The following is a 27,051-nucleotide window of genomic DNA, read 5'->3' on the forward strand; positions in this document are numbered from 1 at the left end:
TGTCTTCCTTGTTCCGTATTTTCTCCCCGGGCAAGCTGAAGGCACATCTTCCCAGGAAAGACCAGAGGCCATGAAAGGCACTGAGTATCTCAGCCTTTTCTGTGTCACCAAGTCCCCCACTGCAGCTGGCCAGAGCTCACACCACTGTTCTGACCTTTACAGAAATACCGGGTGTCTGCGTTACCCCGTGCTCAGCCTCACAGCGCACCACGACAGCAGCTTTGCTGCAGTGGGGTGGCCACGAGCCCCCTCCATCATGGCCTTCGCTGTTCCTGGCTGGGCGCAGACCAGAGCCCCCGGGTGGCACTGGGAGGCACTGGGAGGCACTGGGCGGCACTGGGGCCGCCCTGGCCCAGCCCTTCCCGGGGAGTGCTGCCCGGTCAGCAGGGCGTGGGGCTGCTGCCCCGCTGTGCTTTCCACAGCCCCCTTACTCCCTGTAAGGTTTGACACAGGTAAAGGGAAAATACTGTTCTGCATCGTATCTGACATCAGGTAACGTAACTGCAGAACTCGCCGTAATTTAAAATGTTTGCCTGTTTGCCTGGGCAGGTGGGTCTAGTTTGTCAGGTCTGCAGTTTGTGCTCCCATGGAGGGCCTGCAGCTCCCACGGAGGGCCTGCAGCCCCCGCGGGAGCAGCCGGGCAGAGTTTTCGGCTGTTGCCTCCCCCTGGGCTCAGCCGCCAGTACCGCTCTGAGGCGTGACAGGTAGGGGTGGCCGAGGCAAACGCTGCTGTCCCTGAGGTCAGAGGCCCCAGCTGGCTTCACGGGATGTCTCCTGTCCGGCGCTGTGGGGGCCCTCGGGAGGAATGGTGGGTGGATGGACGGCCACACGGCCGCTAACGCTCAGTGCTGTGTCACCGGTCGGATGGGGCTGAGCAGCGGCTATAAAGCAGCACTTGGATTATTAAAGCGTGGAATAAGTGGTCCTTGGAGTCCTAGCCGCTTGTTAAGTATTTTCTGAGTGAAAATAAGCTGCTTTAAATGGACCGTTGTTTCTTTAGTGTCTCTGATTTATGTAGTAAAGTAACTACACGGGGGTTGTTGGGGGGGGGAGTTGTCTCTTTGCGGCTGCAGCAGTGAGGCTGCTGTGTGCTGGACAGGAGCGGTGCTCTGACCCCGCAGCACTGCGGATGCACGTTCATCCAGCAACACCATGGCCGCTGCGCCACCAGGCCGCCGTTCAGCCTCTCGCCGCTGCCCCATGCGGCACAGGGGACAAGTCCCTGCCGTGCCACAGGTACCAGCACCACCTCACACGTCCCTCGGTGCCAAGTTCAAGTCTGACGGAACCAGCATGCCGCTGAGTGAGCGAGATGCATGTAGGTGGGAAGGGAAAGCCTTGGAGAACTTGCTTCTGCCTTCGCGGTACTTCGCCCTTCGCTAAGTCAAGCGGTCTTGTCCTCTTTGGGACCAGCCGTGCCACGGACAGCAGTGGCACCCTGTGGCGGGCACGTCTGCTCCTGCACTTGGCAGCTGCAGACATGCCACTGGACAGACGGCCACGGCGGCAGGACAGACTGCCCAGGCACCTGGCTCCCGACCCACTGCCGCCCTGCCCAGCAGCAGCCGGCTCACCAGAGCAGCCGTGGGGTCCCTCACCCGGCCACTTGCCACTTTGAGAGGCAAAGGTGCCTGTCCCTTCACTAGTCATTGCCACCGGCTGCTGCTCCCAACTCCACTGCTGGAACTGTTCGTTAACGCTAATGGGAGGCAGAGGTTTCGCGGCGCCTCTTGCTGGACAACAGAAATCCCACCTGCAGTGCCCTGTTGTCACTATCGTTGTGTCAAATGAGCCCCAACAGAAAAATCACATCTGTCAGGTCAGAAACACGGCAAAAGCCAACCGCATCCTGGGCTGCATCAGAAGCAGCGTGGCCAGGAGGTCAAGGGAGGGGATTCTGCCCCTCTACTCAGCTCTGGTGAGACCCCACCCGCAGTACTGTGTCCAGCTCTGGGGGTCCCAACATCAGAAGGACATGGACCTGTTGGAGCAGGTCCAGAGGGGGGCCACAACGATGATCCGAGAGCTGGAGCACCTCTCCTATGAGGACAGGCTGAGAGAGTTTGGATTCTTCAGCCTGGAGAAGAGAAGGCTCCGGGGAGACCTTATAGCCCCTTCCAATCCCTAAAGGGGCTACAGGAAAGCTGGGGAGGGACTCTTTATTGGAGAGTGTAGTGATAGGACGAGGGGTAATGGTTTAAAACTGAAAGAGGGGACACTGAGATTAGACATTAGGAAGAAATTCTGGACTGTGAGGGTGGTGAGACCCCGGCCCAGGTTGCCCAGAGAGGCTGTGGCTGCCCCATCCCTGGAGGTGTTCAAGGCCAGGTTGGATGGGGCTTGGAGCCACCTGGGCTGGTGGGAGGTGTCCCTGCCCAGGGCAGGGGGGATGGAATGAGATGATCTTTAAGGTCCCTTCCAACCCAAACTATTCTTATTCTATCATTCATATTCTTATTCTTATTCTATCCTAGCCTAAAACTAAATATATTTTGCTCCCCTTGCTCTGGGTCAAGCACACCTTGACATCGCAGTGGTGCCAGTGCAGCTCCCGTCGTGGTGGTGCTCGGCCAGCCCATTTTGACATGGTGTGATGATGGCACTGTGGTGTTTTTACAGCTCAAGACCAGTTACCAGTATCGGTGCACATGGACGCATTTCCTTGTAGAAGCCTGCATGTGCTCACGCTCTTCCCTCCTCACGTGCAGTGAAAGGCACTTGTCACACTTGATAAGGACAAGCTCCAGTCATGCAACATCCCTTGCATGTCCCACCGCCCTGCTCTGCTGCTGCGGGACACCGCACGAGGCTGTAGGTGACTCTGGGTTTGGGAGTTGCAAGCCACGCTGGCAGTAATGTGAAAGTTCATGTTTTCAGGCCAGAAAGGTGGATTGCTGCGGCAGCTCTGTGGCTGGTGAGCCGACAAATGACCAAGAGAAACCTGCTTGTGGGAGGAGGTCTCCCTAACTTCTGAACACATATTGGGCCAGTAAAAATAGCAACTGATACCAACCCAATTGATTTTTCTGTCATATGTATTCTCCATGAAAAGGTTGATGGAAATTTTTAAACTTTTTTCTTTTTTTAATATATATAACTGAGAGCGACCGAGTGTTCCGCCCCATTCCCATCTCCCACCCGTGGTGCCAGGGCTGGCTGCCAAGGGCGGACCTGCCTCTGCCTTTGCTGAGGAGCTCAGCACTGGCGCCGTGGCGTCGTGTCGTGCCAAGCTTGGCGGAGCCCCACGCCGAGCGGCTGGGCGGGCAGACGGGTGGCAGCTGCTGACACCCCATGGGGGGCAGCCGAGCGCCGGGGGATTGGCACAGGGGCTCACGCTGGGACCGGAGACTCCCACCCCTATAAGAGCAGCTCCAGCTTCGCTGGGGTGGTCTCCTGTTTAGGTTAAGCAGCTCCCAACTATTGCAAGGTAGAAAACGCACATTTGCCTCCAAGGGATGGCCACACGCTTGGAGAAGACAGATGCCTGATCTTCCCAGCAACGTCAAGGGAAGATTGCAGTGCAGTGCTTCCAGTGGGCACACAAGGGTCTAATAAAACAACGGAGAGAAGGGTTGTTTGCAAAAAAGAAAAAAAAGAAAAAAACAAAAAAGACAAACCTGGTTTTTTTGTAGGTAAAAAAAAAATCTCAGAACACCCAAAGGTCACAGTTAGGAATTTATTCCCTCACTGCCAGCTTGTTTGCTGAAAGATAAAGATCTTTGGTGCAGGTGTACAAAGTGCCAAGGATCGTGAAGGCGACACAGAGTAAACCCGTGGCTGAATGAGGAGCTGGTGGCAGCTCTGACAGCCCCAGGAATCACGAGAACTGTCCGTATCGCAGGTGTCCTGCGACATATCCCATTCTTGCGAGGCAGAGCTCAGCTAACGGGGGGTTCTCCTGCCTGGGGGGGTTAGCGATGGTGCCGGGCCAGAGCCAGCCTTGCCCGTGGCAGGGGACGGCCAGAACATGTGCGCTGGTGTAAATATTGACCCGTGGCCCGGGAGAAGCCTGATTCAGCAGTGGAGGGGGACTGCCCTACAGACCGCAGTAGCTCGCCCTGTTTCATGAACAGCCCTGTGTAATGGCCCTGCCAGGTACTCACAGCTCCCGCTTACGGCAACCTACTGCTGAGCAGAGTAATAAAAAAAAACAAAAAACAAACCAAAAAAAACCCCAACCACACCCCAGAGCAAAGGATTGGGAAAAAAAAATGCTTTCAGACCTGGCAGGTGGTTGCTCACGTGTGCAGCGATGCAGCGGTAGCTCAAGGAGCACCTGGTCAGTGCGAGCTTGAGAACTCCTCTGTCCTCCAGCGCGGCAGGAGGCGGTCAGGGCTGGAAGGGTGGGGAGGGTGGGTTTGGACAGAGTCCGGCAGGCGCTTTCACAAGGCTTGCAGCGGCTGAGGCTTCTTAAGGCTGCAGCTTCCACTCACCCCTTGGCCTCTTGCCTTTACTTTTCAGTCGTGTTTTAGCTGCCGTGTGACATATTCTTGACTTTTCCCTTAGATACACAATTTTATCCCATGCGCTCACAAAAACAAGTAATATATTTACTGCTTAATGAACCAAATGTGGAAGATTCTGCTCAATTTTTTCAATGCTTGAGGTAGCATAAAGGACTGCGTTACGTTTACTAATGCTGTTTATGATAAACAGCACGAGAAAGGTAGCTTGAAATGAAACTTTAGAAATCCAGAATCCGCTGCCCGAGGCTTTGATAAAAGAAGGCTGAATTAAACCTTCCTCTTTGTCAGAAACCTTTATTTAGTTTGATTGGCTTAGGCAAGCAGGTCTTAAACCTTCCCACAGTGATTTTTCAGCTGCCTTTTTTATTCCGTTTAGTTTTTAAAATTTCTTGATTGGTCGCTCTTTCTCTCCCACACTGCACCAGCTTTGACACAAGCCCGTTGCAGACGCCTGCGTGGTTTGAGTCCGTCTGTTGGCCGCTTCACTGTGCAAATGCAGGAGGCTGGTGGGTCACGCTGCAGCCGGGATGATGGGATAAAAGAAAAAAATACGCCATTTGTCCTGGTGTCAGCTGGGAAAGAGTTAATTTTCTTTCTAGTGATCGCAGTGAAAGGAGTGTCAATAATGCCTATTGGGTTTAGTTGTTGCTAAGTGATGTTTACACTATTTAAGCACTTTTTTCAGCGTCCTATGGAAGCATAGACAGAATGATGGAATGGCCAATGAGTTATTCCATACCACGGACGTTGTGCTCAGTATATAAAGGGGGTTAGCTGAAGGGCTGAAGGAGAGATGAGGGACCAGTGGTTTGCCTAGGGGAGAGGTGATATCTCCTGCGCAGCTGTGCTGTGCTAGGGTGGCCGGGGACAGAAACAAGAGCTGGAGGGATAGGAGCTTCTTAACCCTGTGTTAAGGTGCTGCCACCACAGCCAGCCACCTACGGCACTGTGAGCTCCTCACTCAGGAGGAGCCTTCTGAGCTTTCTGAGCGTTTTGCTGATGCCTGGTGCAACTGGTGCCTCCATACATTTTAAGCTTCTCCTCCTATGGTGGGCGTGGGAGGCAGATACAAGAGCCTCTTTATGCTAGAGCACCTCAGGTATGTTCAAGAATATCTGCTAGTGACTACCTCAGCGTTTTATTTCCTCCATAGACACCTAAGAATGTATGAAACCATAAATTAGAAAACATTATAAAAGATGAAATGTGAGTTTGTTTTTAACACAGCAGGATGGTTGTACACTCGCCCAGTACACTTCGGGGGACCACTGAGATCCCCTGGGGTTTGATCAGTGCCCCCAGCTCTGCTCCTCAGCAATGTGAGGTGGGATACAGGAGAAAAAATAAAGCTGTCAGAAAGTAAGACCTTAACTATAGCCTGAAGGGACAAAATATCCCAGAACTTTGTTTTCCGTATGACAAAGTCAAAGAGTTAAGCAGCCTTGTTGGGTCACTAAGGATACGCCCATGTAGCAAACCTGGCCAGAGCAGCAGCTCCCTGCGGGGATGCACTTTGTGGGAGAGCGATCAGCACATTTCCCGAAGAGCAAGTCGCAGGCGAAGTGATTTCTTCCAGACAGTACCCAGTTAGGGCACACTTAAACAGGGACGTGGTGGTGGCCTTGGCAGCGCGAGGTTAACGGTTGGCCTTGATGATCTCAAAGGTCTTTTCCAACCTAAACGATTCTATAGCATCTTGTTTCGCAAACAAACTAGTCGGGCACTTCTTACACCCCTCTTGCAAGAGGGCAAAACACAGCGGCAACCCAGCCGGGGTCGTGGGGAACCTCGCCTGCTGCTTAACAGTCGCCTTCGCTGGTGAACCTGAAGCTCTCACCATCCCTCACATCTCACCGAGGCTACAGGACATCACATGAGGAAGCATCGTACCGAAGGCTGCGTGCCCGCAGCGCAAAGCAACAGACACGTCGCCTGGAACAAGGGGTGCAGGGACCGGGGGGACACTGGGCCAGAGGCGGCCAACGCCTGCCAGAGCGGGGGATGGGGACAGGAGGGCTTCGCGGATGTCAGCTGCTTTGCTTGTCTTTTTCCTTTTTCTTTTTTTTTTTTGAAGGCCTCCAGCAATGGGTCTTTTAAGGAGTAGTTTGAAATAAAACAATGAAGCGGCTTTGCCAATGTTGACAGAAAGTCCCTTTCATGCTGGGACTGGCAGGTACGGCAGGTTGTGTGCGCTCTCCCCGGCCTCCTGGGCACCGCCGCTCTTCCCGCCAGCTGGAAACGGCTTCTGAGAGCGGGAAGGCTTTAGGTTACTTCCAAAATGAAATGTTCCACCTTTCCAAACCTGGTTTTGACTGTTTTTAAAAACTAAAAAGCCACTTGGAAAGTGTGAAAAAAATGACACGCAGTTTGGGGGTGGGCAGGGTGGGGAAGAGGCTTTCTGGAAGGATAATGTCCCCCTCCACAGAACCGGTATGATATTGCTTCAAGTTGAACGGTGCTGGAGGTTTTAACTGAAACGTGGTATTTCAGGTAAATGTAATTGTTCCCTGGCAATTGGATTTAAAACCGTTTGTCCTCCTATTTCAGTTCAGACACCTGAATATATTGGCTGAGACCAATATTGTGCCCGAGTAGCTTTTGACATTTGTGTTTTTGTTATTCACAACTAAGAGTGGAGCTTTAAGTGTTGAGTACAAAAATAGAGACTTTTAAGGCATTAGGAAAAAAAACCCAGAGCAGCGAAGAGCCAGTTTCTCCCAAACGGAGATCACCAACAGAAAATGGCTGCTCTTGTTACTGAATAATTTGTTACTCAGCCCGTTGCAGACTCTGCAGAGCTGGAAGGGACAGCGGTGTGCAGCACAGGTCAGGCTGGAGACATTGACCCCAGGGCAAAAAAAAAAAGAGGTTTCTGCAGACTTTGTTCTCTGTTCTGTTCTTCCTTTTCACATAGGTAAGAGCTTACCTACCAACCAAACCTTCCCTTTCTTCGCTCAGGAGAAAACAATCACCTGTTTGTTTATTGCTTTACAGTTCAAACAGACGCTGATAACGCCGAATTCTTTTGTTGTGAGTGTAAGTGGTAAAAGGGAGTTAAGTTACCATACGCACATTCCTGATTACATTCATAAATTCATACGGGTCAATGAGGAGGTTTTTTTCCCCAAGTTAAAAAATAAAGAGACGTGGAAAACCAAGATCTTCTGACTTGAGCCAGAAAAGCCTGCAAACATTTTCTTAGATATTTATTTCAAAAGCAATTATCTTTTAAAAATTTACACAATTACTTTCTTCACAAGCGCAGTTGATGACATCTGGAAAAGAAAAGGTATTTTGTCAGCTTCCTTACATGTACCCTTTCTCTATATGAGCTCCACGCATTCTGAAAATTTAGAAAAAACTCTTTAAAATGAAACATCATGCCTTTTGGAAGTATCTCTGTGCTTGAACCTAAGACCAGAAATACAGGAACATGAAAACACACATTAATTTGTTATCACTTTGCTATTTGCTTCTTCTTTTGTAATATTTAAAAACATCAGTTGTTGCTGATTTTTTCCTGTTGTTACAGTTCCCCCTTTCAAATGTCTTAAGTCCTTTGCTGAGTGTTTTACAAAGAGAGAAACACCATTATCCACGAGATTAAAAGCAGCACAGAGAAAATGATGGCGGCAGCGAGGAGCCCAGTGCCCCGCAGAAACCCATCGCACGCGGCTGGCGCGTGCCCAGGGCTGCCGGCGGTCCCGGTGTCTGCTCGCTGGAGCGGCACTGCTCCCAGCGCACCCAGGCTTCGCCTCCAAAAGAAACCACAAGCTTCCTCTAGACTCGTGGACAGATAGAGAGTGTTTATTCCCTTATTCTTGCTTTATTATTAATTTAAAAGCCTTGTGTATGGTCCTGTTCATGAAAGCAACACCTTCAGTGGCCCCCTCCAAGTTTGGCTTCGGATAAAATGGGGTTAAATCAGGCTATTTTCCAAATGCCTCACTTGCAGTTTTACTTGTCTTCATTTTCTTCCCTGCTCAGCCGCTTCATCAGCCAACTGCTCCTGCACGCCGCTTCGGCCTCTGGAGAATTAGTGGTGCCGACTCCCAGCAGGTTGTCAGAAAGCCTGGAAGAAGTTATCATCTTACCCTCAAAATCTGGCATAAAAATGAGATGTTATTTCTAATTGTCTTTCTCGCTTTTACTTTTCCTCCCTCGGGGCTCCCCTCATCCCATCCTCCCGTTCCCTTTTCCACCCTGTGCTTGGCAGGGATCCCTGCTCCCTTCTGCCTTTTCAGTAGCTGGAGCTCCACCGAACTTCTTGCTTTTTGCCCACCCCAGCAGTAGGGAACCAGTGTTGGACGATGCTCCCCGGGGAAAACGTGACCGCACGTACAATTCCCCTCGTCGCCACGCAGTGCAGGTCACCCGGGTTAGCTCACGGCCCGATGGCGTGCCATTGCATGGACTTTTATTGGGACAATTTGTCATGTCTGTTCACACCTAAATTACTGAAATCTGGGGACAGACGACTGGGGAGGGCATGTCCCCATGGCTCCTTCCGTGCCACGCTCCGGCGCGGGCAGCAGCCCAGCCATGGCGGCAGTTGCGCTGGGAAGGCTAACGACCTATGCGGTGTGCGCACCGTGCCTTCGGGCTGCTGCCTGGGGCTTTTTGGGCTACCCTACCTTATTTTTACATTCCCACCTTCCGGTGACGGGCTTGCTGCATCTACACACCCTGCTGCAAGGAGCTTTTGCTCTTGAAGCCGCATAGATGGAAGTTGCTCATGTCACCCCGTGGCGACCCACCGGGGCAGCTCTGATGGCGGGTCGCTTGCTGCCGGCAAACATGGCCCGGCAGCAGCCACAGCTCTGGGGACACCAGCCGGCACCGGGGGTCCCTGAACTGCCGGGGGGTCCCCGCACTGCCAGGGGGTCCCTGCTTGGCCGGGGGTCCAGCGGCAGCCTGGAGAGCAGCGCTGCAGTGGGCCAGTGACCCCTCCCAGCCTGAGGGATGTCCCCCGGGTCGGGATGTGTTCAGGTACCCGCACCACCGGCACCCAAAGGGCCCACCTCCCCCCCCGGGCACCCAGCAGACCCCGGTGGATGTTTCACCCCCACCCGCCGCCTCCGGCGTTTCTCCCCCGGGGGGCCGGGCTGGGCCGCCGGCCCTTGTGTGCACGGCAGTGGAGCTAACGGCAGCCCGCCGCTTCTGGCGCCGTAGCTCCCTGCCTGCGCTGGCCCCCGAGCGCCACATCACGGCCGCCCCTTCCCCGGGCACCCCGCTGCCCCCCCGGGCCCGCCGCAAGTGCACCCCCTCCCCGCCGGCAGGGGGCGCTCCCGGGCGGGATGCGGCGGGGCGGAGCCTTTGGGAACAGACATCCCCGCCCGGGGTGGTGGTGGTGGGCGGGGCGGAGCCGAGGGGGGCGGAGCCGAGGGGGCGGAGCCGAGTCAGGGGGGCGGAGCCGCCCCGGGACTCGCCGGGCCGCCGCCGGCGGAGCAGGAAATGGAGGCGTGAGGGGACGGGGCTTCCCGCGCCGCAGGGCCGACCGCGGGCTCGCCCGCCGCCCTCCCCGGACCGCCCCCGCCCCCGCCGCGGGGCCGGGCGCCTCGGCCCGCCTCAGCCGGCTCCGCCCCGCCCCCGCCGCGGGGCCGGCATGTGAGGCTGCCCGGCGGCGGTGGCGGCGGCGCTTCCCTGCGCGGCTGGGGCCGGCGCGGCCCCCGCACCGCTCCTCGCTGCCCGCGGGAGGGGAGGCCCGGCCCGGCGCTGCCCCGGGGCCGGCCCCCGCCGCCGCCCCGCCGCGGAGCGGAGCGGTGGATGGGGCAGCGCGGCCGGCGGTGGGGACGATGCCGCGGAAGGAGCTGCCGCTGCCCGAGGGCTGGGAGGAGGCGCGGGACTACGACGGGAAGGTGTACTACATCGACCACGGCAGCCGCACCACCAGCTGGGTCGACCCCCGCGACAGGTGGGCGGCGGGACCGGGGCCGCGCGGGGGGGGGGCGGGATGCGTCGTCGCCGCCGCCGGCCCGGGGCCTCCTCTGTTGCCCTCGCCGGGCGGCGGGGGCACGCCCGCGGTCAGAGGTGCTGTGCCGCCCGGCGCGGCCTCTCCTCGCTGCCGGGCCCGGTCGGTGACGGCTGCCGCCCCTCGGGGGGGCGCGGCGGGAGGGGAGGGCCGGGCCGGGCGTCGTTACCCTCCGCCCTGGCTGGGCACTGGGCTGCCGCTGGGGAGGCGGGGGATGGGGGGAGGCCGGAGAGGTTTTTTGTTGTTTTGTCCTTTGCATCTTCGTATCCACCTGCGTTCCCGTCCCCAGACGCCTCGCGGGTCCGCGTCGCGGGCGGCCGTCGGCGCTGCCGTCGGGGCGGTGGGAGGGCACCGGGTCACCCCCGGGAGCAGCGGAGCCTCGGTGGCGCGGGGGGGTCAGAGGGCGTCGGTGGCCCGTGCCCCGCATGGTGGCCCACCTGCGCAAGCCGCTCTGCGGCCTTGGCCGGCGTGGAGATTACGGAGGCCACTGACTTCAGGGTGCGTTTCTGATCGCCCCCGTCTCCCTCCAGCTCTCCAGCGGTCTTCTCTTGCCCCCGCGTACTCTGAGCAGCTTTCTTGAAAAGTAAGAGAAACAGAAAACAGCCTACTTTTCAAGACCCAGGTCACTTTCCACGCAGTGCTCTGTCCCAGCATGGTCTGGCCGCATGCTGGAGTTAGGTACGGTGAGCCAGTGTATGGTAGCCCAGATAAGCAGGAACCTCAACTGCTGGATCACTGTTGAAATCGGAAGTTTCTAAACTTAACACTTAATGCTCCTGTTAGCTGAAGTTCCCAATCACTCCAACTCAAATATCCATCTTGATGATCTGGGAGTTCCAACAATCTGAATACGCAGTTTGTCATTGATAAGTTTTATGCATTTCCCCATCTGACAGTGAGCGTTCCCCTTGTTATGGGGCAGCCAGTATAATTCTGGAACTTGTCCATTCCTCCCCTTTCCCAGTGATCGGTTCCTTGAAGGGGCTTCCATTGTTGGCAGGATGTCAGTACTTTGCCTTCTCTCCAGTTCTGCTTTGATGGTTTTTTTTTTTGTTAAGCATGGAAGTGAATGATTGTCCAATTTTACGAGATTTCAAGGAGTGTTGTGCATTCCAGGAATAACCCTGGTGTGTACTGTACACAAATGTAACCTGCTGCTGGCTGGGGATTTGGAGCTTGTTTCAAGGCTTCTGGTTTGGTAATGTGATCAAGAAGAGCTAAAACACTGTTGTTTCAGGGTGTGCTTTTTAACTATCATAAGTTAATACAAGCTTAAATTGGAAATGCTTTCCTGGCATCTTTATTTTGTTACAGAGGATGAAGCCAAGTGAGAAATGTAACAGGCTTGATACTGGCTTATAGAAATTTTTGTCTGTCCTTGGTTAGTGAGTCAAAAATGACAGAAATGACTAAACGGGTGCCTTATTTACACATGTGTACTGAGCTGTCGCAGAAACATTACCTACTCACCACGGTTAAAGGAGAATATTCAAACACATACTGATAAGTCGTATCACATGACATATTTGTTGTGCACATAGAAATACACCTGAATACACATGGCCCTGACGAGCTTTGCAAATGAGTCATCTTCCAGTAGTGCTACCAAGACAACAAGCAGCCTTAGACACTCCCCCTGAAAATCCTCAAGGTTTCGAAGAGTTTATTGGTCTCACACTAGAACAACTATGTGACAAGACATTTACTCATCACCTGGGGGACCATGTGCCTGCATGAGCAGAAACCCTGCTCTGACATACAGGAAAGAAGTTTCTCTTTCAACTAATTGCCACTGTGTGAAAACCAACTGATGGGCAGTTTCTGGCTAGTTCAAGTCATAAGATAATTAATCCCTGCAGTAGTGAACTTGGGTTTATGCACTGCTCATTGGACTTAAAATACTCTGTTAAAGTTTAAATATTTTAAGCGTAGCCTTTTACAAGTCATGTTCAAAGCTGCTGCAGCTGAGAGGTTGGTTTGTGTATTTGCTGCGGTGCTCTGTGTGCTGTGCTTCCACATGCTGTCTTTTACCCAGAGAAAAGTAACACATATTAGGAAACACGTCTGTAAAACCGTGAGTTTGAGGGATGTGGAAGAAGACGTATGTGTTAGAGCTCACTCTGAACCCAGTTGCTTGCCAGTAGGACTGTGCCTTTCTAATACCCGATCAGTTTATTCGGGGAGCAGCAACTGGTAGCTAAAGATAGGACACACAGGTTTGTAAACCTTCCCTAAATCTTTCATTCTAGCTTAATTTAGTGGAAATAAACATGAGCGGAGATACCATCTAGCTTCAGGGCATGGGCTTGCCCATTGTTTTTGTGACAGCAGCTGGTGTCAGGTTTGTGGTTGTGCTAACTGAGGTGGGTTTAACAGGCTGCTGGGGGCACACAGGGGGTGTAAGGTGGCAGCTGGCCTCGGACTGCATGAAATCAAAAGCTGGCTTGGTGAAGGCAGTGGGGCTGGGGGGTTTCCAGCTCTTGTGTAATGCAGGACGCCAGTCCTGCAGGTGGGCTGTTGGTAAGAGGGGCCGCCTGTTAGGCTTTGCCAGTAGGAAGTCACTGGCACCTGGTGGCATCTCGCTGGCCTGTAAAGCTGACTTGAGTGATGTTCAGGCACCTGAAATCTCAATTGAAGCAACTGCATGTCAGAGCACTCTAACCTCATAGTTTTTAAGGGTATACTAGACTTCAGGGCAGTCCAGGGAAACTTGTAGATGTTAAGAGCGTTTTGGGAAATCATCTAAGATGAAATAATCTGAAGAATTTTGTGACATAACTGTTGCTGTATGTGTGGTATGGTGTAACAGAAGACAATCAAGATGCCTCACAAGCAAGAATTTCAGGTGAAAAAGCTGTAAGGTGGTTCTAGTGACCAGGTGGGGGGGAAAAAAAAACCCCAAACCCTACTGTGTTTTCCCTTGTGTAAAACCCAGCTCATGTAGCTGGGTGGTTTTTTTTGTGTGTGTTTTTTTTTTTTTTTGTAGATTTGTTTGAAATTAGATAATTCAGGACTTGGATCCAGTGTAATGGGGGATCAAATCTTACTGAGTTAGGGGAAGAAATTTGTCATTCCTAGTTTTAAAAGCAAGCACGATCTTTCAGGTATGTGCCTGTACATACCGTTTGGTTAAACGTGCCAGAGGGTTGTCCCAGTTGCTCTCTTAACACAGAGGGTGCGTCTGCACTCTAAGTTGCTATCCTCATGACCAAGCAGAAAATAAGAATGGTGTCTCAAAACAGCACCAGCTGCTGCCTGTTCTTAAACATCAGTGTGAATCGGGAATTGCACTAACGGAGTGCCCTGAATGAGACTTCTGCTTTCATCAGGCACGAGGGTTAGAGGTGGGTGTCTGGGTCTGGTGGGAGCACTGTCCTTGGGTTCTTTACACCAGGTTTAGGGGAACCTCTACTCTCCCTCAGACTATCTTGGAAGAGGATAGTTCTTTTTCACTTCTCCTTGCCTTTCGACCCAGAAGCTTCCTGATTGCACTGAGAATTTGAAGATGCCTGATAACCTGTCCCACTCTCCAGTGTTTGTGTTCTCATACTCTTTCTGCTGGCATGGTGGTGTAAGTTGTTTTTTCTAGGTTATTTTAAATGGAGCTGGCTGAACTTCTCATTTTACCCCAATTACTGGACTCCCGTTGAGAGTGAAAGCTAGTGAAATAGGAGCACCTCTAGCTTAAGTTTGGTGAAGCTACCGAACAGCAGCAGGTGTTTTCAGTTTTGGGAGGCAGCACAGTGCCTCAGTTGGTGGCACTTCGTTTCTTGAAGGCTCTTATTCATGTAAAGGGTTGGAGATGTTTATTAAATGAAAGCCCAGGTTCTGCAGTTGCTCCCTGAAATCCCTTCCTACTCCATATGGAAGTTTTTCCAGGCTGAACCTTCAAAGTAGAGGTTTGGTAAAGAGAACTGGGGAAGAGATTTGCCAAGGTCCAGGGCCAATATGTGCCCATGTATGTGTTGTCATGTGTGGAAGACCTTGTGCGTTTAGTTAGGGCCACCTATTTACTCAGGAAGATTTAGGTTTGCTGAGCCTGAGGATCTTACTGAGGAAAAGCTTGGCGTGCCATATAGAGGGCATGACCATCTAGCCGTGCCCTTCTAGGTCTGCCTCATAGGCTTGATGTGAAATACTGCAGAATATTTTGTCTCCTCTGCATTAGTCTGATCTTGAAGCTTTTCATCCCCAGTCTGCTCTGCACCCTTAGTCTCCAAACTTCCCATATTAAAGGTTTAGAAATGTGCACATCATGCTAAAATTTCATATGTGACTGTCCACTACTTGGATTATTTGCCTACAGCATAACTATAGTCACTTCAATAAAGCTAAATATAGCTAACTTAAATGTGGGCGTTCTCCAAAGTAAAAGGGCTAGAAGGAGGGAGGGCAATGAAAAGCAGCAAGAATAAAAGGAGCTGTGCTTCTCTGTAGATTAAAATCAGTAAGTGTAAGAAGAGAGGAAAAATTCCCAAAGATGGAACATTTCTGTAGGTTTGTCTTTCGTCGCTGGCAGCAGCGTAGCTCATGCGGCTGAAGACTGCTAGTTAGATGCTTGCTGTTGCCTTTCTTTACTGATAGCTAGTCAAACACCCTGTCATATGTATGTGAATCTGCTGCTTTCTCATGTTTGCGTTCCCCAGAATAGCTGATTATTTTATAAAGAACAGGCAGTTCTGTGTGTGCCCCAAGAAGCCGTTGATAACCATTTTCCACCAGTACAGAAGTGAGTGACAGAAAAGCAGTGTTCATAGTCACCTATGTGCCATCTGTGGGAACAGGTGTCTTAATGTGTAGGACTTGTGCTGTTCTTACAAAATTTTTTCTGCAGTAAATGAAAATTAATTGGTTTATCTAAGTGTTAATATATAGGGAGATGAGGACAGCAAGTAAGGTTATTGTGACACTTGACTCTTTTTTATTAATATCAAGAGTCTTCCAAGTTGAATGAACACAGGCTGCACCTGTAACTGGAAAAAGGGGATTGGAGCTGAAATCAATCAGACCTCTTCAGTTATGAAAAATCAGATTTTATTGTTTTGTGTTGTGGTGTTTTGTTTTTTTGCTAAGACTCCCCAGACAAACCCTGTGGTAGGATGTATTGATTGCTTCGGAGAATGCAGGGACTGCTTTCATAGCCAGTGTGCTTCCTCGCTTGTGTGAATGCATTCCCAGCTGGGCAGGGTAGCTGGAGACAACAGGTATGATGCTTTCTAACAAAGGCATCACTGCTAAAGGTGTGGTATGCGTGTGTGTTGTGGCAGAGGATGGTGGCTGTGACTTTAGAACTAATAAAAGCATTATTTTATCTTACTTCCCTATGGAACATGAAAAAAATGAAAAATGTGAAGCTTTGTTCAGCTCAGCAGCTTTTTAATGCATCTTGGGGAATTCTGACTCTTAAAAGATCAGAATTGCTTTTGAAGAAACCTCTGAAAATCACACTGTTTAGAAATATGTAGGTTGAGTTGCATCTTCTGTTCTGGCAAGGTCATCTTGCTCACAAGATCAGTCCTCTAATTTTGCCTCAAAGACTGATGGCTTGTGAAGTTAGTGACACTGCCACGGACTGAAAACTGAGTTGGCAAAGGGGATCAACAATTTCATCCCTATGTAGATCATGTATTTTCATATCAAAGTAGTTACCTTGATCTCCATCCAGTGGAATGGCAGAAAATTTGGCTAGTATATCCCAGCAGATGTGGGTCTGGCAGGTGAGAGGTGGCTGCTGTGTTGGTCATCTGGGGCGATGGGGCACCTTAAGCTGCTGCTGCCACCAGGGTAAAATTCTGTATCGCTGCAGGAAGCAAAGTCCAGAAACTGTTCTGGCTGAAAAATGTTATTTTACTATCTGGGTTTATTTTACAGAAACAGTTGGTGTAGGTTTGGTATGCTTGTGCAGGAGGTGAGGAGGTGTGGGAGTGGAGTTGGCTCTGATGGTGACTCGGGAATGCTGCTGAGGGTGCACTTGTGAAACTGTCCCCAGGCGCTTGACCTGGTCAGGCACTCTGCCAGCCCAACCGAGGAGGTGTTCCCAGAGCTGGTGCTGCTTAGCTTTGCCCCGTGATTTCTGACTGAGTTGTACAGGGAGAGTGGCTTTTTCAGTTGCTGGAGCCCAGATGAAGCCAGCAGCGGGGCGGAGCATCTCCTAAGGATGTCATTCGCACTGGTGTCTTCAGAGCTAGCACAGTTATGGAAAGATGAGCTTGCAGCAAACTTTTCCATGTCTGAATCTGATTTAAATTCTTTGAGCTTGTGCCAGAAAGTTTATTGGAAGGCATGGGAAGACTTGTCCAAAAAAGTTTGAAATGACTTGTACATAAAGAAATGACATGTGCTAGGTGGCTGTGGGTGGTCCTGTCACTGACCTGGCATACCGCCTTTTCAGACTGGGATCTTAATTACTGGAGGAATCTATTAGTAAATGATTGATTCATATTCTGTGCTTCTGAAGGTGTCTGCACGCTGCCAAGGCAGCCTTGCACCCTTGCTCAGCACGCCGAGGAGCATCACTGCCTCACAACACGTTCCTGCGCGTGTAACGGAGACTCTGCTCATCTCGCTTTCTGCCAGGATTGAAATGTTCTGGGCTTGACTTGACACTTGGTTGTGACAAATATGGGAGAACTTCAAGTCTTTCTGAAAGACGGGGAGAGATCATACAGCAGGCTTGGGAAAGCCTTGCTGCTGTTGTCCCTGTGCAGGGGCCGGCTGCCAGAACCTGGTGGCCTTGAGTGCCCCACCAGCAGGGCAAGTGTTTGCTGAAAAAATAAATGAATAAAAGGAGGGTGGCAGCAGCTAGGCAAAGTCAGGTGGAGGTGTGTAGACTAGTAGTAGTACATACACATATGAGAGCTATGTAGATCGACCACTTCTTTGGAGAGAAATACGTTTTATGCTGGCTGGCTGCCATTCATGAGACCTGTTTAGTAAGGTTATGCGGTAACGAAGACTTAGCTTGAACTGCTCAAATAAAACCCAGAGTTCTTGTTCACAGAGCCTAAGGTTACTGCTCCCCCCCTCCCTTTTAAGCTACATGCATAGATAATTGGCTGAACAAACAACAGACAAAACTGCTCCCAATAGAGTAATAACTGCTTTTCACTGCCACTCATCCAGTCAAGTGACATCTGGAAGACTCTCTGGATAGTCACAGGAGGTTTGGTGTGTAACAGGAAGATGCAAAGGAGCCAAATCCTACAGCTGTCAGTGTTCTCTGGTTTTTCATGCTTTTGGATGGGTTCTGCTGGCTTGGTTTGTTTTCTGTTTATGCTGGTGCTTACGGCTTCCCATCCCAGCCACCATGTTCTGCAACATAAGTACCCAACACATTTAAAAAGCAGATGAATTGCTTTCTCAATCTTATAGAGGTGCTGTGGGGATTAATTAGTTCTGACAAAGTGCTTTCTGGCTGGGATGTCAAGCTGATGTTTCAGGACTAATGGTACTGTTCAGTGAAACTGTTTAGTTCTCCTCAAATGCCTAATCACTGTTTTAGAAGAATGTACTCTGTGGAGGAAATCTTTATTGATTTAAAGCACGCAATAAACAGTATCGATTTGCACGAGGCAGTCATTCATATCTGCTCTATGCAGAGTTGAGACGTAAGGTGGTCACATAACTATTTTGAACTAAACTGTAAGTGAAACAGTTGCTTAAATGATCCTGCAACAACTTGCAAATTTCTGGTGTGTGACTTAGAACTGTTTTAATACCCTTGTACTGAGAGCAAGGGCAGCCCCCTGCTGAGGAGAGGGCACTCTGCTACTTTACCCCTCACCACCCTGCCACAGGGAGGATGGCCTGTAGAGGGGCAGCAGTGGCCAAAATAGTCTTCTGGACCCTTAGAGCAGCACAGGAAAATGTAGGTAGCCCCAGAACTGCTGTATAAAGCTGTGTTGTGGGTAACTTTGCAGTTAATTTTGCTTGTGCCAGGCACAGCTTTTGATTTCACATGGCATCTGATCCAGCTGAGCCTCTGCAAGTGCTAGAAGACGTGCTGGTGGCCCAGCTGCGTGGGCTGTCCCCTTGCCCATGCAGCCTCCAAGCCAGCGAGTGCACGGATCCTGCAGGGTGTCCTTCGAGGGGCTCAGGCAGGTTGCCACCCTGGCTTGGCAGCAGCAATCTGTTGGACCGTGGCATCTAACCCCTGAGTGAATAGGAAGAGTCATCTCACTGACAGCTTCATCCTGGATGCTTAAAGTTCTTGTAGTTGGACTTTTGGAAAGATTGAGTGTGTTTTTGAGCTGCTTATCCAAATTATGTCAAAGGGAATTTGGGTGGGGATGGAGAGTATTTGACTGTCACATGCGATGCAGCTCTGCAAATTATCCAGGCTATTTCCTGTGAAGTCTCTTGAGTTGGTGGCCTGTCCCGGCTGTTGCTGGGTCATTCAGCCTGATCCAGGCTACAGAGAAGCTGGGAGTGACCCCTTTGGGAGGTAGAGTTTATTGTAGTCATTTGGTAGAACTGGCTTTCTCTGCAGGCGCTGAAATGCGAGGGAGGAGGTGTGGGAGTGGGGGAGCAGGCAGCACCCCAGGAACCGGGCAGCTGTTGTCCTGGGCCAGCAGGGACCGGGCAGCCAGGGGAGGGTGGGCTCCTCCTTGCCTGCGTCGAAGTAGTGCGTCTGGGTGTCTCGTGGTGCTCTAAAGCCAAAACCTCTGCTCACCCCAGTGCTGCTTTTACTACAGGGGAAATCTTCATCCTGCCTGCTGGCTGCTCCATAGGGCTCCTGTGGTTCTCTGGGGGTTTATGGGATTTCTGGGGCAGCACATGTGTGCTGGGGTTCTGCGCCTTATGTCACCGATCGAGGAGATGTGACAGTTCTACTGCAACAGTACACACAGGATAAGGTCCATGCTCAATTAGAGATGCTGCCCTGGTTTTTAACAGCTGTTAGATTGTGGCAGCACTCTTCAGACAGGCTTTTGCTGTTCAGCCCCAACCTTCGTTGAGAACAGTGTCACTTTTGTTCCTCAGCATCTGATGTGACTTTGGTTCAGTCTTCTGGGTGCTGCTTATGACTCTTGCTGTTTTGATGGGAAGAGAGGGGCTCAGCTAGCCAGAGACCTACCTTCCTTCGGAAGGTCTCTGCTGCTGTTCTGTGTTCTTTTTAGGATTTTTCCAGGTGTTCCCTATGGCTAGTGGAGCGATGCTAATGATGCTGCTTCATTGACTGCTGTCACTCTGAATGAATTCCTGTATAGCAGGGATGGAAACTTTTCTCAAGGGGGAACTTAATATGAAAATGAAGTCTTTTTAATAGAAAATGGTAAGGCTTATCTAAATTAGGATGACCTGTACTGTATATAGCGTTCCAGATGAGCTTTTCATATGGAATTGTGTTTTTTAAAAGAATAATCCTCAACACGAATAGCATTTTTGTATTGCAGAGTTTTGGCATGGTTAAACTTGAAATCAAATCAGCACTTTGGACAGACTTTTTTTCTTGGAGCATGTATGTGGTGATGCTCAGGTATATTTGATTAGTGGTGTGTGTTAATCCTGCAGAGAATAAGGAAGCTAAACTCTTCTGTTTAGTGTATTATTCAGCATTTCTCAACATCTGATCTCTCTCCACTTCAGTTGTTGGTTCACCCGCTTGTTTAAATTTTTCTGGAATTCCTTGAAGTTATCTCTACATCCAACATCTACAACCTAAATAGCTTGTCAGCCAGCAAGGCAGTAAGCCAGGCTTGCAATTCGTTTTTTTCTTGTGTCACTAGTATTTTACGCTGCAAGACCTAAGCATCAAAGTTAAACAATCTGTTGTCTTGATGGGACACTGACTATTTAATTCTTAGGTGAGCACATACGTAGAAGGCTTTAGGCTGTTTAACAGCTGGTTCTCAAAGTAAGTTTTTCAATATTCTAGATGTAGGCAGATTTGTCTGGTAAAGAGATCTGCTTACAGTCCTCAATGAGTGTTACTCTGTCTTATTTTAACTGATATATGCAGGAAAGTGAAATGTCATGGCTGCTACTGTGTCCTACATCTTTCTGTGGCACCAAGGTTTTGCCCGATACCTTAGACTTCCTAACTTTCCTATTTTTTGCTTTTTAAATTTGAATGTAGAAGGTTTCAGATTTAACTTAAATCCAGTCTGTCAAATATCAATGTGATATCTTTTCAGTTGATATGGTCTATTATTCTGAATAAAAGTAGGTGTATAGTCATATGTCATCTGTTAATTATTCATAGACTATTGTGTGGCATTGATAGTTTCTTATGCAACTGGCTCACTAGTAACTCAATTTAGAAGGTATCTGCCATCGTGGTCTTTGCCTGACACTAAGGAAAGCATAACCTGAATGTAAATACTTTCTTAAAGCACGTGTTGTTTGCTTGCCTGATCTCTTATACTCCTTGGGCACTACTCCTCGCTTCCTTTTTGAGATTGCTTTTTAGGAGAAGAATGTGTGGATGGAAAGGGAGGTGTTATGTGGGTGAGGAACCTGGCTTGGTCATTTGCAAAAGGGTTGCATCGGTAAAGATTTTAGTTTACAAAGACAAATTTGCAACCGAACCAGTCTCACGGAGTCTTCCACTCAGGCTTGTTTTCACAAATCTTTTGTAAGTGCTGCTCTTATCCCTAAAGCAAATGTTCTGTGTTGAATTTTCTCATCTTTAGTCTCTGTTTGTCCAGTAGTCTGTAGCTAGTACCCCATAGTGCTTCCTGGTTTCTTTTCTATCTGCTTCCCGGACACGGGCTCCTGCAGTTTTGGATGGTAGTTATGACAAGCGGTGTTGCATCTTCAGTAGCTTAGATGGGCTGGTGGTCCTTTCTGCTGTGGTCACTATGGGTTTTGAGTCAGATGTTGTGCTGGTTCTTCCTTCCCATCGGGAAAAGATCACTCGCTTATTGGAGAAAGACATGACTGCAGCTGAACATGCAGCTCCTCACAGCCTGTTTTTGGTGTGAGAACAGGCAGTGACTATTTGGGGGTGGGAGGACTTGGTCTTGTGTCAGGCCATGTCCCATGGTGTCTCCGTGGCTGCTGCCAGAGCCTGTGTGGTCTCTACTGCAGGGCAGTAAGATGGGACTGATGGCTGCTCCCCTTTTCTGAACAGAGCCAGGTGACACCAGGTCCTTGGAAGAGGAAGGCAGCTGGTGCGGTTAACTCCTTGGTGTTCAGGGTTTTGCTGTGTAGTAACAAAAATGAGAACAGTCCAAGTGGTAATTCACACCCGTGATCGTTCTGCTCGGCAATCTGCTCGTGACGCTTGCTTCTGGTGGAGTGCTGCATGTTGATAAGTGTTTCTTTGCAATCAGATTTATTACAGAATGGATTTGCAGTGAAATAACCTAAATTAAATAATTTTAACAATGACCTTTAAAAGCATTATTGTTTGAGTTACTTCCCTGGAGTAGTCAGGCAGATGTGTGACAGCACCTCTCTGAATGACGGTAGTGCCTCTTAACAAATATTTTGTTGAAGACAGGCTGAAATGCTGCTTTGATCCAGCTGCTTCGTGACCAGCCTAGATACCTGATGAAAGGTCTAGAAAATAATGGAGTTATGTCAGTATGAATTATGGATTTTGCAGTAAGATTTTATTATTTATGGTGCTTCCTAGATGCTTATGGAGGGTTTACTTCCCCTTAGCTAGTGTTTTTGCAGTTGAAGGCAAGCTGTTGACCTGTCATTTCATGCCTTTGTGTTCCCAGCTCTGATGCTCAGAGTGCTCCTTTTTCCAGTGATTGTTGCTTCTACTTTCTCTCGCACAAGCTGTATAACACTGTTGCTTAGTTCTCCTATGGCTATGCTTGCAGGGTCTTTAAAGCCTTTCATAAAGTAAGCATTTTGCCTGATGGGAGAAGGAGGTTTACAGAGTTTTTTTTTAAAAAAAAAGGCAAGAAATACACTGTAGATAATAGATTCCAAAAATGTAAATTTGTTTAAGCAACTCCTTAAAAAGAAGGGAGGGAGTAAGGAATTGAAGATTAAAACCTGTGTTTATATACATGTAGAAGCTGGAGGCAAAGCAATCCATTCATAAATATACAATAGGATTTATGTCATGGTGAGAAGTGCTACATGCATATTCATGTGTAATTTGCAAATCCTTTAGCGATTAAATACTTTACTCCAAACTCTAGAACTAAATAACCTTCTTGTTGAAATGAGATGTCCAAAGGCTCTGATACTTCTCCAGTGAAGGGGAAAGGCTGGGTGGTGTAATAGATCTGATACTCTAATTTTCACTCTATTAAAAGATTTTTGATGTGCTTTGGGCATTATTTTATTAGGATTATCAGTAAGTCTTGAACAAAACAGGCAAAGCAGAGACTTGCAAGAAATATTGTAAAGCTTATCACGTTAAGAAAAGCAAATAGACTTGGAAGCTTGTTAGGATGTTTTTCTCAACTGATTTTAATGTCAAATACCTTTGTCTAAACTTTCATATCCTGTAGGTAAGGAAGGAGGCAGATGAGTAATAGAGCTTGGAGTGCCGATGTTCGAAAGAAGTGGCCTTTCTACGAGTGGAGTGAATCGCCTTTAAAGGATGTAATCTCAGTTCTTCATATAACTAAAAAAATGAATGCACTGTTGCTGATGCTTTTGGTTTTCAAAAGTTTTAAAAGATTATAGACAAAGCATACACCTTCAAACATCATTAACGGGGAAAAAATACTGCTATAGAATAACTGTTTTCTGCAGCTTGGGTTGTTGTGCCTGGTGAGTGCTCTGTGACAATGCAGAGTCTCTGGGTGGGGTGAGGTGACTGCTTTACCTTGCCCTTCTGTCACCAGTCTAAGTGATGCTCTGCATATGGGACAGCAACTGATAGGGATCCTGTGGAAATAACGGAGTTCAGCGTATGCCTCTCACTGCTGTGGTAAGGTAAGGCTGGGATTTGTCATGCGATGGTGTTATATGCTCCATGTTTGCCCCTGCCTTCCTATGGGTCCTTTGGGAGCTGGAGGTAGTGGGCCTGTGTCCTCTCCAGCTTCACCGGCTGCTTTGGTTGTGCAGCCCACTGGTGGCTAGGTAGCACTGGACTTCTGCGATGGCAGGTGTTCTGTATTGCTATGGGCAGTTACTAAAGAACCACATTTTAGGGGATTCAAGTTCTGCTCAGTTCTTAAAACTGGACCTAAGCACTTTTGGTTACATCAACCTAAATACTCTGCTTACCCTTTGGCAAAGCTGTGGTTTATTTTTCTATCAGGACCATCACAAAGTGGTGTTTACTGCGTGCTCCTGGTATTGCTGATGCTCACTTTGGAATTGCTCCTTTTTGTAGCTTTATGAGCTCTTTCTCCTTTGTGCATCAGCTTTGTGTTGTGATGTATATAAAGTACATCCATGCTCGATGGGGAAAGCCAGCATAGTTCTTGTCGTCTTTCCTCCCTGCTGAGGTTACTCCTTCTTGGAAGGTGGTGGTGTCTGATTTAGCTTTCCTGCTCCTGATTTGTAACAGCTGGCTTCTGGGATGCTTTGATTCAACTGAGCAAGAAAACAGGGCAGTGCACTCAATTCGCTAAGGACCATATATGCATTTTTCTGGCTGGCACAGATGTAGCAAGTTGCCCTTTTGGTCCTGTTTACTTGTTTTTCTCATTCAGTCACAGGTAGGTTCTGCTCCTTGGTGATCAGAGAAGAGCCCTGGATTCCCTGTTGCTGTCTTGCACTGTGATCAGGGAGGCACGTGGCAGAGGTGATGTCCCTTTGGTGCTTGGGGGCTCTGCTGTACAAATCGGTTGATTTGAAATAATGTTTCCAGGTAACTGTGAAAAGTTGTTGCTTTTACAATGAGCACTGAGAATTTGTTACTGTCTGCCATGTCAGAGCATCGGTGCGTCTAAGCTGGTGGCTGGTCACGTCAGAGATGAAAATGCAGCACTGGGTACTTGAAGAATATGAATTGGTTTAGTTCCATAGAAAGGACGAAATTGGGGTAAACAAAGTTAGTCCTTCTTAAACTGCACCCTGAGTGGGTGACTTGTCAGCTTTGTGGTGGGCGCTTCGCCCATCAAGTGGTTCAGGTGCAGACAGGGAAACAGCTGATGTTTCTGATTACTGTGAGGCTGTATGAGCTGGTTTTGTGCCAATATTTTGTATTATATGTTAATGAGGAAAAATAGAAGGGATTAATTTATTAACAAACCTTGCTTTTTAAATGAGTGCTGCTTGGGTGGAGGCTGGATGGGATGTGAATATGATTCTGCCCCATTTTAGTAACCATAAGTGATTGCCTCTGGATCCATCTCGGAAGTGCAGTGAGCCATTGCTTACAGTATTGTAACCACCGGTACATTTGCTGGTGGAAAAGGCAGAAAGCTTTGCCCTAGAGCTTGGTTGTGGCTGGAATGCATCACTTAATCTTACCCTCTCGTGCTGCTGGAGGTCTGGCTGTGGGCCTGAGCACAAGCCCCGCTGGCAGGGCTGGAAGAGGCTGAGGAGAGACTGAGCCTTCTGGCTGTGGGAGGTGGCCATCCGTCTCCTAACTAAGCTGGCTGGCACGCAGAAAACTGCTCCCTCTTCTTCTGGGCACAGTTTTTGCTGTGGCAGTAAGTTGAAGTGACCCAAGGACTGTCTTTTGCAGCAGTGACCTGCTGGGTGGGAGCGACCTTCCTGCAAAACACGGTTCCCCTCGAAGTCATGGCTTGCTGCTGAGCTGCGGTTGGTGCAGTTGTGGTGGGCTTGCCCAGCACCGCGGGTGGCAAACATGGGTTCAGCGAGGCAGCTGTGTCACTTGTAGTTTGTCTTTCAAAGCAGACAGCTTAAATATCAGATTGATGCTTTCTCAGTGCTGCGCTGTGGGCTGTAATTCCATCTGCTGCGACACTGTGAAGGTGACACCTAAAAAGGTTTGTGCTGCTTTCTGGATGTCTTCCCTACATCTTCTGCATGTATAACTGGAGGCACCATTTTACCGGTGTGTTGGCCTTGCTCAGCATGTGGTTGCTCATGAGCCTAGCGAAACACTCAACACTTTTCTCTGAAATGCTGTTAGATAAAATTTCAATGTCATATTTCATTCATCCCAAGCACTGCATTTTCTGCAGTATCGCCGTCCTTTGTCTTCTCTGGTCTGGAACAGTAGCAGCATCTGTTTATGCCATTGATTTGGCAGTTATTAGAAGGACATTGAATAAAGGGCATTGTTAATGGGAGGAGTGTTCAAAGACCTCTGCCAGCTAGGACTGTGTTTTTAATAGTTCTGCGGATTCATCACTGATTTTGGAACTTGATAGCAAGTTGGTTCTCTGGATCGGTCTGTAGGTTAGCTTAAAGATGCTAGACAAGGGCAGCAGGACAATTTTGTTTGCTGGAGAATTTCAGTTTGGGCTTTGCAGATGAGCTGAACTGTGGATAATGATTTATTTAGCTGAGCTGATAAAGGTAAGTTAATATACACATTAAGAATTCTGCATTGATGGTGTAGATAAGCATTTGGGTAGAAATGAATAAAATGGATAATACAGTGAAACTATTTGCTGAAAAAATAACTGGCGTGAGAGTTGCGTTTCATTTAGGTGCTGATAGTGAAGTAGTACTCAGGCAGCAAATTTCAAACTTGTGAGCTCTCATGACAGCTTGCTTAAGAACAGATATATGGTGCTATAAGGCCTAACGTCAGATCCATTAAACCCAGCTTTTACTTGAAAAGAAGGATGAAAAGGAATAGCTGAAATATTTTAGGTAACTGCCTTGAGCAACAGCGATGGTTGTATTGTAACAGCTTCAGTAAGTTATAAACAAGCTACAGCTAGATCAGGCAACTGATAACTTGCAGAGTGCCTGGTGTGACTTGGTTGGAGAGCAGCACATGTGGTGTGTGCAGGCTGTGCTCCTTGGTGCCTGCCCTGTGTGCCCTTGCAGGGGGTATGAGCACCCGCAGAGCTCTGGTTCCGATAACACTTCCCACCTCCCCACCTGCTTTACTTTTACCTGAAGTATCTTGCTACAAATACTGGTTTTTGCTGAGTAAGACTTAACATGGTGCTTTACTCATTCAGCTGCTCTTTATCCTTTGGCAGCTATGAAAACTGATAGTTACAGAGAAATAATGTTATTGAGGGATCTTGGAACAAAATAGTATTTTTCACTGTCTGAAAAAAAGCCCAGATTTTTCCTTTTTTTTTTTTTTTTTTTTTTTTTTTTTTTTGATGCATGGAAGAAGGGGAAACATGACTGAGGTAAGCTGGCCAAGGATGTCTTTCTAAGAATGTTAGCCATACAGGATTTGGGTTGGGCATAGAGAAGACTGGTTCTGAAGCAATTTGTTTTTCAGAACCTTGCTCTGTAAATTTCCAGGAGAGGTTCTGTTTAAGGTAACTGGAGGTGAGAACAACCTCAATGTATAGAGACATATCCTGTGCTGAAATCTGACATCTCCTGACATGTGAGCATCTCCTTGTGGAGGTGTTAGGGTGGAAATACAGTGGTGGTGATATAAATAGTCAAATTTGTTAGTACTTTCTTGTGTGAGCAAGGTGGATGTATAAAAGAGTTGAATGTAGCAATTGAGTTGCTAATTAACTTGGCCCTTAAGCATGGCTTTTTGGAAAGTAATGCTGCCTCTTGTCCCATTCCTCCCGGAAAGGCAGGCTGTGCTCTGGCTGATGTCCCTGGTGACCCGGCGCATTTTGTGCCCCACGA

General features: G+C 49.0%; 1 protein-coding gene across 1 annotated transcript in view; it reads left to right on the plus strand.

The window, feature by feature from the left end:
- Positions 1–10,259: 10,259 nt before the first annotated feature.
- The window catches only part of WWC1 (WW and C2 domain containing 1), a 74,413-nt gene continuing 57,621 nt past the window's right edge, over positions 10,260–27,051 (plus strand). Inside the window, exon 1 of the mRNA XM_082490087.1 lies at positions 10,260–10,380. Within this exon, the coding sequence (XP_082346213.1) occupies positions 10,262–10,380 (119 nt within the window). The 5' untranslated portion in view covers positions 10,260–10,261. The remainder of the gene's footprint in view (positions 10,381–27,051) is intronic.

The sequence above is a fragment of the Vanellus vanellus genome (assembly GCF_965231255.1).
Source record: "Vanellus vanellus genome assembly, chromosome: 13".
Taxonomy (NCBI): domain Eukaryota; kingdom Metazoa; phylum Chordata; class Aves; order Charadriiformes; family Charadriidae; genus Vanellus; species Vanellus vanellus.